We start from the raw sequence: 13,911 nt of genomic DNA, 5'->3' as shown, positions 1-13,911 counted from the left end.
TATGACAAAAATTGTACTCCAATATGAGATCTCCAGTGAGATCTGTCTAAAGCACTAATCCGATAGAGTTTTGGAAGCAAAATAGCTTGAATCGGAAAGAATGTAAGCGAAAGTTGGATAAAAGTATTCTTATACTCTAATTTTATTGAATTATAAACCTCTGATCAAGGAATGTTTAATAATAAAACTAACTGGTAATAGACAGGTTTGTCTATAACGTGAGAACACTGTCCAGAAGCCTTTAGTACATTGAGAAGGGTCCAAGTCACTTGGCTAAATTAATAGAATAAATTAGCTAACCTTTAGAAGATTTGCCAAGTGATTGCAGACCAAACAGATGCTGATTGATCAACCTAGTCGCAGTAGCCAAAGGTCGACTGGGCATAAAAGATGGCCGTCTCTTCTTTATAGTCTCTAAACTTTCCTCGGATTCTCTGCCTACGCTTTCGCCAAATTTTGCTGACTGAAAAACAATTCGTTTAGCGAAAACATTGTTTATTATAAACTCAATGGTAAAATGTAAAAAATTAAATTTAAACTTATAACTGGTATCATTTGCAGTGTGTACAAGAAATACTTAAGCATTATTATTAATATTTTTGAAATTTTAAATACTCATAATAAAATTTCAATAAAATTAATTTAATAATAAAGTTTAGTTTAATTACATATTAAAATCGCTAAATTTATTTTTTTTATAAAAGGAATGACCAAACTTATGACCAAAACACCCACTGCGTATTCCTGTGGGGAAAAATCAATAGAGAAAATATCCAAAATGTAAGGATGTAACAAAAGTGTTTTTTGGTTTAAGTAAGATGCAAGAAGTGCACTTGCCGAACAAAGTTCGCTCGCGCAGAAATACCTTGCACTTCACTCACATGACCATGAAGCTTACTACCCTCTTTTGCTGCTTGAAGTCTTTTTTTTCAGCAGAAATGCAGTTACCCAGTTGATGAAACCCATATTTTGCATATTCTTACGAATACCGATCATGAAGTGACCGAGGTCACATATTGTTAGAAAAATATTCCTTTAGTTTTCATCGAAAGTACTTCACCATCAACACTAAATACTAACAGCTAACATTCTCAGTAATCGAAGATTTGATTTTTGAACTTTTTCATCCATATTTAATAGTCTAGAACTAAACGCTTTTTATATAACTACCGTATTTATGTGGCAATATGTTTTATAGATACCAAAGAAGGAAACATTGCAGTTTGAAGGTTTTCGATTCCAGAAATGGCACAAATTAGTCCCGGATGGGTGTCGAATTATTGGTTCCCAAATGAATTCAGATTATAGAAGAAAGATCACCAACATATCAATCAATACGCGCTAGAAATTTTACATACTTTTGTTACACCCTATAATCCGGATGAACTAAATCTACATTACCATACGTACATATAAAAATACTTATCCAAAGACTCCACACCAGACTTCCATGTGATACTCTCTTATTTGGATTGCCCATGACTATTTCACGATAGATAAAAATTCAATAAAAAACTAAACGATTCATTTTTTCATCCACAAAATTTACAGCAGTATGTTTTGTTTATTTTTAAAAAAAATAGCTAACAATAGTTTTAATTTTTTTGGCACATGCTTAACCACCTTCCAAAAAAGTACAAGTATTATTGCTACAATATTTTTCCATTCTTTCAAATGAAGATAGGGCACACTATTTAATTTTAAAAACATTCCTAAAGCAAAATTCAAAGCACTATAAAAACCACCTAAGGTAATTTTTTAAATAATTTAAAAATCCAAAAATTTGTTCTAACCACAAAACAAGTGCACCAGTTTTTTTTTTCTTTTTATTTATTTATTTATTTATTTATTATTATTATTATTATTATTAATGCCTCCTTTATATTTTTCTCTAAATTCATAATTATACAAAACAAATAACTAAAGTTATTAGCTAATCATTAGTTCCGAACAGCTTTTATTACTACTATATAACTCACCTAAAATAGAATAATTATTTCACTCCAATTCAAAATATAAAAATAAAAACTTTCAAAATATTTTTATCGATTTGCCAAAAGCAAAAATTATAAGTACGTGCCGCAAAAATAAAATAATATAAAAAAAATAATAAAAATAAAATAAACTTCGAATCTGATGGAGGACATTATAATGTTTTTATTATTTGAAGAATGGCGTGGAATATGTTTATTTGGATAAGGATGTATTTTCAAATTATTATTCATTTTCATAAAATTTTGTTACAATAAATAAATAAATAAAATTGTATTAAATTTTTTTTAAAATAATCTAAATTGTACACCTTTCCTCCTTAGGTTTAAAACTTAATGAAATTGCTGAGCCTTATACTTTAAGGTATTACCACTGTAATAATGATCGCAGCATAAAATTTCATACTACATATTAACTTCCGGTATATCAAAATACTTTCGGTTGGGACTATTTTGAAATAAATACTCTAATGATGTGACAATGATGTGGTAAATAAGGACGCCCTTGTACGGTTTTTTAGAACTGAGACCATGAGATATGAGACAACGCTAACATATCAACTAAACGTGCAAGAAATGTACAATAATTGGAACCAAAAGGATTTCTTTATAATTGGTATAAACCGTTTCTATGTTCAATTTGTCTATGTTACAACGATCATCGCTGGTAATCCGTTTAATTAAGCTTAAACTACTCCCAAACCATCCCTGAGCAATTTGAATTCATATTTCAGCTGATCATTTGATTCTTTGAATTTCAGTAGTGCGACATACAGTGAAGCGATTGTACGCTCTTTTTCATAGGGGATTACTATCTACATTTGCAGAAGAGAGCTGCCTCTCGGCTTATAAATAACTACTTGAAGTGCTTTATTCCAGATATCCTAAGCCAATTTTGGGAAATGATAATTTCATTGGCCAAGGCAATGGTAGTTCTTCCGCAGCCAGTAGTAGCTCTAACACTGAACTCTGCAAAACACAACTCTATCAATTCAGTGTTTCTATCAGTTTTCTCTTGAGGTACCCACATAATTGTAAAGGCTTGGGATAAACTGTGAGACTTTCTTGTACCCTGAAATCTGCCCAGGTCCGTCGAAGTGACAGCTTTCTGGTTATAAAGTTAGCCAGGACTTCCGTCCTCTGTGCTACGACGTTAGGATAGAGCTCACCACGCACAAAGCTACGACTACCTTGCCTAATGAAATCTACGACCAACAAAAACCAATATTTTTGGAGTAAAAATATTTAAAATTTGCGAGCCTTCTTTGTCCCAAACCGTGTAAACATTTCATATTTGCTTTGGTTAATGTTGTATAATTTTCTTCGAATGATTATTAAATGATGGAAAATCAGATTAACTTGGAGACCATATAACAAAACTGTACAACTACAGGAAGGAATTCTACTACATCATTGAAATCATACGTGAGAAAAAGTGTCCGAAAATTGGGGACTTTCAACTTGTTGACACTAATAGAATGCACATGCATGAGTCCGTGAACTTAGTTTACTAAAAGTTGCAAACTAATAAGATAAGTATAGTTCTTCGCCTAGCATCATAAATATTGTCACATACTGAATTCTACGTTACTGCTAACTCTGTCATCCGTAACTTATTGCTCTACATCTAAATTAGTGAAAAATCAATAGCCCGATTTGGCGGATTTGACCCGTATCCTAACTAAGTGACGAATTAGTGAGAATCAGGGAGAATCAAAGGCGTGTCTAATTTAAGAGTATTCAAGGGCCAAGCTGTGATAAAAACGTTCAACGCCACCTAGCAATGCAAGAGGCAGAAGCCTCGCAGGTAATCTCAATTTTGGAAAGAAGAGGTAAAATCATTATTTGAGATAAAGGAATGCTATCAAACTTTATGCAGAATTTGCTCACGCCATTGTTTTCTAATTGGCCATTTTGAAGAGAATGCCCCAGCACAATTGACCCACAATTGACATAAGCTTCTTTTTAATTTAAGACCAGAAGACTTTAAAGAAATGATATGAAACTTTTTTTGTAGAAGAAAGGTGTATTTTGGTTATATTGGACACTTTTTATATGCAACACTTTCAAAGTGACTTCCTTAATTCCAGTTATGTTTACCTGTTGAAAACGCGTTTTCCTGTGCTTTGGCAAAGGTGTTTCATTCAATGATCCCCGGCTGCCACGTTCTGGTCCACCAGGGAATGCAGTCAACGCAGTCTCTTCTTCATCCGCAAGTGAATGCAACGCTGTATCGCCTGATGCTGATTTCTTTACATTTCTAGCGGGTTCCGGTGGCGGTTCAATTAACAATGGATTAACATATAAATTTGAATCCTCTTCGGTTAGATCGGCCTGTGAGTTGAACGGTTGTGTGTTGCATGAAGCGTACGTATCTGTACTGTCAACAGAACCAATTTCCATAGCTCCGCCGGCTCCACTGGTTCCACCCTCACCGCCTCCACGGCTGCCTCCAATCTCAACCAACGGCAGGCTCCCACCACTATCCAAGCCGACTCCACTTCGCAATAGCTTCATTTCCAGACAGATTGGATTGCTGAAGTCGGTTGTTGAAAACAGCATCAGATTCTCAGCGTCGGTGAACTCTTTGTAGTCCTACCGGCAAGGGGCCAGGAAGTTTTGTGTATTTTTTTTAATTCAAGAAAATTACGGTTAATCTCGAGATATCTTCTAGTAATTGTAGAGAGGGCCGGGTGAAATTATTTGCTGGTCCACGAAAAAGAAATACTACTAATGGAATGGAGATGGGACTACAAAAACTTTTGGTTCCTTCCACCATGGTCTCTAAATTAACCTACTTTCACCCTTGATTTTATGCATCAAAGCCGTGAGATCGCTCATAGTAAACTTCAAAAATTATTATCTGGAATAATTAAATTTTGGTACCAAGAGACCGAGTCAGTAAAACTCAAAACTCTCTCAAAGAATAGGTTTTTTCCAAACTTCCGGCTTCATAAAACCCCAAAACTTATATCATTTTATTTTACAAATTACTTTAGATACAACAAAATTACTCTATTGTCAAATCTAATATACTGAAGAGGAAAACGATGGCAAAAGGAAAGCTAAAGAGTTCCTTAGAGGAATAAAATGTTTTTAAAAAAATTTGTTTTTATGTAACTGAATCACAGTATTAGGACAAAATTTGAGAGAAATTGGTTCAAATACTTGTTCTCACGGATGTGTCTCTGATTTCTTTACAATGATCTCACTCAAATTGAGAATAAATCATATTCTTTTAGGGCTTGATTTAATAGCCAGACTGTCAAATTTAGATATATTGGAAACTAAAACTAATGAACTTCAGAAACCAAAAGCTTCAATTTTTAAAATCATAAAGAAAAAGTGGGAATGACAGCAGCACACGGTTAACATTTCATTAATGGAAATGAACTTAAAATTGCACTAGGAATAGTTTACATCAAATGAGTCGGTACTTAAAAAAAGTTGTAAAGGCTAAATGAGAAAACAGAATACCTAGAAGACCCAAACCACAGTGCTACTTCCACAATTATTCTTTTAATTTTTTTTTGTCACTAATGATTCATCTGTTAAATTTTGTTTGTAAATCGTAATGTTTATTTCAAGCTGGTAGAAGCAGCAGCATAATTATTATCTGCTCTGAGGGTCTCTTTTGTAATCTTGACTTGATTTTAGTTCGTTAATGTCATAATTCAATGAAAATTTTAATTAGGATGTTGCTAAAAAAAATTGATTCACGATTATTTATTCGACATTTGTGCTATTTATTTTGCTAAAATTTGGTATAAATTTAAAAGTTCCACAATGTTCATTGAAAAGTTGACTGGGCAAGGAGCATGATGGGCCATGTTTTTTTTTTTAATTTAAATAAATTATGATAAATTCTCTATATTTAACTTGCAAAATATTAATAAGAAATTTTGCATATTACGCTTTTTGGAAAAATTCATTTGATCAAAAGTTAAAGAAGGCGCTATTTACTCTTTTAAGTCAAGTTTTCGAAATTAATTTGAAGAAAATTTTAACTTAAAACTTGAGAATTGTAGTACGCAAGAATCACATTTTAGTTTAAGAAAATTTAGACTTCATTGACACGAAAGAGTCCCATCTCCGTAAGTTTGTAAATAAAATATAATTTGATTAATACGAAAACAAAATATTTAGGGCTGTAAGTGACTGAATTTCAATTTGAAATAATCATAAATTAAATGATAATAAGAATAATAAATTTGTTACTTAATGCATTTCTAACAATAATACTTCTAGTAATCTATAAAGATGAGTTTCGTGCAATTATCTATTTTTATAATTCTTCTAAATTTTATATTGATCTCAAATAAATACTTCTTGCCTAAAGCTAAAATTAATTATTTCTGGTGTTAAACTAAATTAAATTATATTAACTCATAAACTATTTCTTTGTGTGATTAACAAAAAAGTGGTAAACATATAAAAAAAAAAAACTAAAAACTAAAAATATAAATTAAAAAAAAATAACTTATAAGAAAGGTCATGTCACACCTACATTGTAGACAGACATGCTTATATCTAAACATGCAGTTTGAAAATAGTTTTCTGAATTAAACATTAATCAAAAAACTTACATAAATAAGAAAAACTGAAATAAAATAAATAAAAATCTACAATTCCTATTTCTATTATTTTGTTTTCTAATTTTTTATTTAATCTATAATATATCTATATCTAATCCATGCTTAATTATTTATTAATTAAATGTTCTAATTGATCAGCTGAGTTTTTATTTGATTTCTTTTTTCATTTTCATTTAATGCAGAAAAATGAAATTGATGCGAAAATCCTAAATTTGATTGTGTTTCACTGGAATATGTAACAAAGAATCTTTAAAGTATCTTATCAAAAATTTATGTCCCACAAAAATTTGTAAATTATTTCATTCTTTGAAAGTTTAGTATTCAGCAACTGAATGGAATGAAGAAGGGAATGATGCTATATACAAATAAATGTAGAGTAATGAATGCAAAGGTTTATCCACCATGTGTGCGAACCACATCGAATGCGAAGAAAGTGCAATGTTACAGTTGGAGTAGTATCAGTATCTAGGAGACGTCATCGCTATCTGAATTCTAAATCCCGTGAAGATTGTAAACTAAACCTCAATAAAATATCCAGCATCAATAAAGTGATAAGGGATCAAGAAATGAACAAACTTGTAAATATTGTATGATTGCTTTCAGCATTACGGAAGTGTTAATCTTCTCCAGTATGGAGCCGAATCATGGCCAATACTCAATCAATCTTGGCAGCTGGAAACAAAGAGAGGAGGACAGAAAGATGAGAGCTGTTTGATGGTAGTCTGAACTGAGGGTTCAGAAGACGACCGCTTCTCATCCAACTCTATCAAAGGACTGAGGAAACAAAAGAGACTCTAAGGCAGAATGGAAAACAGAATGAAACTCATAAATCTATCTCAGTCCTGGATGGCAAAAGAACTATGAGATAGAAGAAAAAAGATCTTACCGTTTAAATGTGAAGTTTTTCTGGTCAAGCTCAAGGGTGTCGAAAGGTTGCCCTCCTTACGTTGATTCTGGGATAGTGATCAAGAAATTACATAGGAAACGGAAGTGTGGATGGACCGAAGAGGAATGAGAAGAAAGAGAATGAATCAAAAGATAGAGATACTTAACGGCGGCAATCCCTATTCCCCAACTTCATACCCAGATTCCAAAGATGATACCCCAAATTATTATGAAGGCGTTCAACATGCAATAAGACCTAGAAGATTAGTGGCGGTACTTCGGTACAAAAAAAGGAAACTGTAATCTTCGTAGGTTAATAGACGGTATGCGAAGTTTAGTGTAGAATGCTGTGAAGTTGGAATTTTGAAGAGATTTAATTACAACTAAAAGAATGATATTTTGAATTCCCTCAAACTGATTTCATTTATTTATTATTATTCTCAGCTGACCAAATTTCGAGAGATAAATTAGGTTTGAGCACATATTAACAAATATTCTGATTCATTGGGTTGAATAAATTGACAAAATTTGAGGTTTTTACTATTTAGATGCAATTTGCTGAATAGTTATTTTTTTTTTAGTTTCCATATTTTTATATTTTTGAAAACTATTCCTTATTTTTAAATTTTTAGGCCAAGAAATACGTCCGTATATTTTTCTAAGAGGCATTTTTACAAATAAATAAACGAGATTAATCGATGTGCAAAAGATGCAGGTCCACCGTTCAATAAACCAGAAACGAATCAGTAATGAAGCTATGAGTGGAAACCCAGTGGCTCTGCACCAACAAATTTACAGCAAAGATATTTTTATCTATTGTAACGTTGTGAAAGTGTAAATAAAGTGTAAAGCACTTTCATTATTCATATTACTACATAGGACCACGGATCTATCAATTACATTAAGGAGGATTAAGTCAACATTGCTGAAATACCGAGTTTGGAAGATGAGAATTTGCTGAATTGTTCTATAGGAAACTACTTCTGCTGAATATTTTTTCGAATAGAAAGAACTTGTTCGAATGGCAATCTGCTCAGGGCCTTTGAGTTGGGAGTAAAACTAACTTTCCATATCTTAAGAACAGTACAAGTTTCTAGCCACTGAATAGGGGCTCTCTAAACTGAGCACCCACCTATTGTATTCCATTGCAAAAAATATTTTACTCAGTTTTCATTCGCAATGAACCAGAATAAATGGAAAATTAAACTTAGAAAAGAAACAAATATGGATAAAAAAAACATAAAAAAAATAATAATAATAAAAGAAATCATTTAATAAACAATAAACATAAGGTAAAATAATGTAACAAATAAACAATCTTTTAAGAAACAGATAAAATATGAATTGAAAGAAAAAAAAACAAAAAATCAAGGAATAAATATAAAATAAACAATAATATAAATTAACTAAAATAAACTTAAAAAAGAATTGTGCTACTCACCTAAATTTATAGGGTTGGGCATGCTTTTTAAGGCAGGACAGTTGTTGTTGAGGAGGTAGTTTTTTAGTTTTCAGCTAACTGGTGCACTTTTGGTGGTAGAAACTACCTGCAAAGTGCACAACACTTACTGCGCCTACTATACTCATACATGCAATTTTTATCTTGATTTTTAACGAAATAAATAAAAATAAACAAATAAAAATAAAATATTTTTTAAATATATATGTATATAATAGTTTTTCTTTCTCCTATTTTTTTGTTTTAATAAAAAAAAAATCGTTTTCTTTGTTCAATTCCTTTAAACTTTTCCTAAAAAAGAAAACAAAAATTAAACAATCAAATTAATCATGCGCTTCTTTTTAAAATATTTCTAAAAATAAATAATTTCATCACTAATAGACTAGGAACAAAATATCTACGGCATTCATAAGAAAATAATCTATTTTTAAATTCATTTTCTTTCCTATCTGCAATACTCGAATAATTTAAATTAAATAAACTTTTTAAAACATTTGTTTTGTAAGGAGAAAAAACTGTGGAACATTATGTTTTTCAATATTATTTCATTAAATGTTGTTTTAAAAGTTATTTGCAAACAATATTATTATGATTTTAAAGCTAATATCTTATTTTAAGTGAATTTTCTATTTTTATTTTCATTTTGTCCAAGTTGCCTGACTTTCATCAATCTTAAAAAATTGGTTCATTAAGTTCGTTAGGGAAATTTACTTTTACTAAAGTTTCTGTCGCATATTGCATTGACATACAGTGTCTACTTGGTCACTATCAGCCACTCTGATCTCTCAACAATCCTACGTTTAATTAAGTAGACAAGAGTGGAGTAGTGTATGCTTAAATGACTGTCGTGGCAGAAGCCTTGTTTTCATTATGTTTACTGGTGATGTTGCACGAACATACATTTTCCTTCTTATCTATATAACCAAATCAAATTTTCCAATTATAACAACTAATTCCAATTGCAAACTCACTTCCACCACCACACGAAGAAAACCACAAGATATCCAAACTAGTTTAAGAGACGACGGACAGTCTTAAACACCAAACGTTCTTCCATAAGTGCTAGCCAACTACCCAAATTCCCGTCTCTTAAAGGAGAGGATGAGAGTTTTATTTATTATAAGGTAGCAAGATATCCCAAAGTATGTGTGTAACAGGAATGTTTGGGTATCTATATCTGCTAGGGTGACTGTGTCAGAAGAAAGACATCCTCACCACGTTTCCTATTACGTGGTTGCAGCGCGATTCCTATTCCATGGAAATTGTTACTTAAATAGAACATCGCCTAATAACAGCGACCCTCCATAGTTTAAATTTCGTCCTACCAAGAATCCTGAGAGTCTCAGACCTTAGAACTCTTCTAATTCTTATCTAAGTACTCTAGGGAAATTATTGAGCTGCGACCAATAAATATTGTTAACAAATTGTTTTTTTTCACACCGTTTCAGTAAATATATTACCTTCTTTCTTCAGGGTATTATAAAATTTGTGAAGTTTAATGTTGATGTGCATCATCATAACTGTTGTTAACTGTGCTGTTCAACAGGCCAGTGACGTGAAAAAAGAAATTTGTTTTTCAATAATTATTGACCGTACCTCAATAATTTCTCTAGGATAATCTATTAATAATGGCCGAAAAGCAAAACCATCACTCTTCATTTAATGTTTTATTATTCATTATCATTCTTTTCTCTAATATATAAAAACCCTATTAACTTTCCAAATATTCCAGAAACAAGTGGAAATTGATGTTTTTACAAGAAATTGATGAACCAAAAACTCTGCATTGGAGGAAAGCCCGAAACTGTTCTGAATAAAATAAAAGAACCCTGTTATTTATATGGCATAAAATTTGAGATATTGCTATCTTTGGAAATTCAAACACCTCATCTATTAAACTAAATATTTACGCATAAAAAAAGTAATAAATTAATTAAGAAAAAGTAGTACAATTTCCTGAATTATTCGAAGAAAAAACTCTCTAAAACAAAATTAATTGTTTAAAAAAACAAACAAACAAAAAAAACAAATATTCTGAAGAGCTTCTCTTTTGTCAGACAGTCACGAGAACAATTAATATGAATCTAAATTTTGGGGAGGATTGGAAGATAATTTGTAAGTCAGGTGAGCTAATTTAAAGGATTTGTTTTTGTTTACAATCAGGCAAGATCAACTTATTAATATACGATTTTTACTAACAACAAAAACAAAATCTAATAAAAATTAATTTTAATTTGGGAATTGCAAAAATGGTAAGTACGTACCTCCAAATATTTAGGAGACCTAAATGACTAAAAAACAGGGTGCTTTTATTGTGCGTAGAGTTACCCTACTATCTCTATTAACTTTTACTTCAATTAGTCACTTTAATTTTTGGGAAAAATATCCTGAACCCAATGCTGATTTACTTGAGATGGACCTCTAGATAAGGAATATAATCTTCTCTCTGAACAAGAATCATCTCTCATTGTTTCGAAATCTATCATAGTAAATTGAATTGCAGGTAATTCTCAAAAAACCTTTTCAGGATTTTTAAACTACAAGAAACCTTCCAAGCATTTTGGACAAGAGTCGAGACTTGAATAAACTGGATGTAGAAAAGATTTTAAACAAAAAAAAATATTTTTTTTGAATTATTGTGAAACATATTATCTAAGTAGTCTTCTTTTGCAAAATTTGAATTCTGAAACTTTGTAGTTTTTATTAAAAATAAATAAAATCGTAAACAAAATAAAGAAAGAAAAATAATTCTGCGCATAAGGTTCTGGAAGCAGATGCAATGTTTTGGGTACAATTAGAAGGTACGGTTTTGTTGTAACAATTTAAAATAAATAAAACCGCAACAGCTTTTGATACAAAAAATTTCCAATGATTTGCCAAATTTTGCGATGAAAATATCTTTAAAAAAATATCTAATAGGCTTTATACTAGATCGAAAAGTGCAGTACAAGAAGCTGATTTAAGGGTACGACATTTATAGTTTTTTTCTTTTGCTTGCCAACAAGAGAGAGAGAGAGAGAGAGAGAGACAGATGTGATTGTAATAAATTGAAATTTGAGGCTGGGTTAGTCACTTGGAGCTGTAAAACTCTGGAAGAAATAATGTACGAGTAACATAGTAATGGCGTAATGTTGCCTCAGTTTTCTGGACTTGAGATTTTTTAAATAATTGCTAGCTGGTGCTTATAATAATGACAACTGGAAATGTGTCTGGGAGATGATAATGGGGCGAGAATATTTTCAAAAATTTTAACTATGTTCATGGTTTCCAACCTTGGAGTTCCAAGGTGTTTGATAAAATTAACCACCACGCTCGGAAGAGTAACCTTATTCTTCTGGGTACGCGAACATACCGATCATAGAAATAACAAGGATGAAGATGAGAATAGATTATTAAAATGGGAACTCATGTGAATTCTCTGCTGGGAGAGACTAGATGTTTCCAGAAGTGGAGGCGACACGCGTCCCGCTTTGCTTTTAAATGGTTTTATTCAATTTTTTTTGTAATGATATTTTTTTTTTTGTAAATATTAAAGTAGACGATTAACAACTAATATCTGATTTTGAATTTCCAATAAATACAGAACAAAAAAAAAGTAAAAACATACAAAAAAAGTATTTTTTCATCTAGTAAATTATGTTAATTCCGTTGAAACAGCTGAAATTTTAAGATATTCATTAAAATCAGACGTTTTTACACACAAAAAACGCATGATTTTATAGCCTCCATAACTGCAGTAGAACTGCAAAATTATATCCATAAAAAATATAAATAGGTGTATACATACATATAATCATTATAGTTTAAAAAAAAAAGATTAAGAAAACTTAAAAAAATTGACATCACAAAAGAAGCCAAGACCATTGAGATAAATTTTTGCTTTTGCATGCAATTGTAAATATAAATTGAAACTATGAATATTCTAAAATAAAAAATTTGAATAAAATCATCACCCGTCATAACAAACATTCAGAAATAAGAAAGTAAATAAGTAAAAGGTGAATACAAAAATAAAAATAAAAGATGAAAAGTTCACAAATTGGTGTTTGTTAATAATTTGTTTTATTGGCATTTATCTGCATTAAAAATTAAATAAACAAATAAACATAACTAAAATGAAAAATGAAATAAAACTAAATAAAATAAAACTAATCTTTTGAGTCAATGAAGCAGATTAAAAACAGAAAACAATAAACACAAAGTAAATGAAATTAGAATAATATCACTAATAATAATAATTATTTTTTGTAATAATAAAGGAAAAAAAATACGGGAAATACTACCTTGGTGTTGCAAAAACAACATTCGAACTCGCTCGGTATTTCGTCGAGTTTCGCAAGGATGGCGGAGTCATTTTTGCCCTCGTGACCCTGACAGAGAGAAACACAAAGACAGAGGGGAGACGAATAGTGAAAAAAAAAAAAGATTTTCTTTAAAAAAAAGAAAAAGAAAAAAGGAAACTAAAAACAAAATTGAAGGTAAACTGAAAGGATTCAAAATATAATGTATGAAATTTAAACAATAATTTTTCACGACTTTACCTAAATATTAAATCTGTTATCTCAATCGTAGGATCTTCCTACTTCAATTTTGAATTTCGAAATCTAAATATTTATTTACTTCATACTATTAATAATACATATTAATGAAGATTTCGAAGCTGCAAAAGTAGTCTTTTCTGGCAAACAAACTCGGATAATTTAAAAATTGAGTCAAGATTTTCTTGAACTTAATTGATTATTTACCCTTTTACTTTCCACAATCCGCCCAAATTTTGGTTAAACATACATTAGAGATTTTAACAGAAAATGGAGAGACATTGTGTACTAGTTTTAGAAAACTGTTTTTGGAAAAAGACATATTTGCGGAAACGTTTTATATTCATACTTTTTATGTTAATTTTCAGTATGATAAAAACTTTTTTAAGTAAAAAACAAAATATATAATTAATTAATTAAGAAGTAAATGTCACCTTCACGAT

The 13,911-nt window shown here is 30.6% G+C and overlaps 1 protein-coding gene across 4 annotated transcripts in view; it reads right to left on the bottom strand.

Moving 5' to 3' along the window:
- The window catches only part of Shab (potassium voltage-gated channel shaker cognate b), a 103,967-nt gene that overhangs the window by 5,809 nt on the left and 84,247 nt on the right, over positions 1–13,911 (bottom strand). For 2 of the 4 annotated variants that reach the window (XM_074119167.1, XM_074119170.1), the window contains 3 exons: positions 13,214–13,300; positions 4,092–4,586; positions 301–463 (listed from right to left, as the gene is read on the bottom strand). In XM_074119167.1, the coding sequence (XP_073975268.1) occupies positions 301–463; positions 4,092–4,586; positions 13,214–13,300 (745 nt within the window). The remainder of the gene's footprint in view (positions 1–300; positions 464–4,091; positions 4,587–13,213; positions 13,301–13,911) is intronic. The other 2 variants (XM_074119177.1, XM_074119185.1) reach the window with 2 other exon arrangements.

The sequence above is a fragment of the Rhodnius prolixus genome, unplaced genomic scaffold (assembly GCF_049639745.1).
Source record: "Rhodnius prolixus isolate KJV_2025 unplaced genomic scaffold, Rpr scaffold_1, whole genome shotgun sequence".
In the NCBI taxonomy this organism is placed as follows: Eukaryota; Metazoa; Arthropoda; class Insecta; order Hemiptera; family Reduviidae; genus Rhodnius; species Rhodnius prolixus.
The sequence above is the reverse complement of the archived record's forward strand: the minus strand, read 5'-3'. Positions and strand labels throughout refer to the sequence as shown.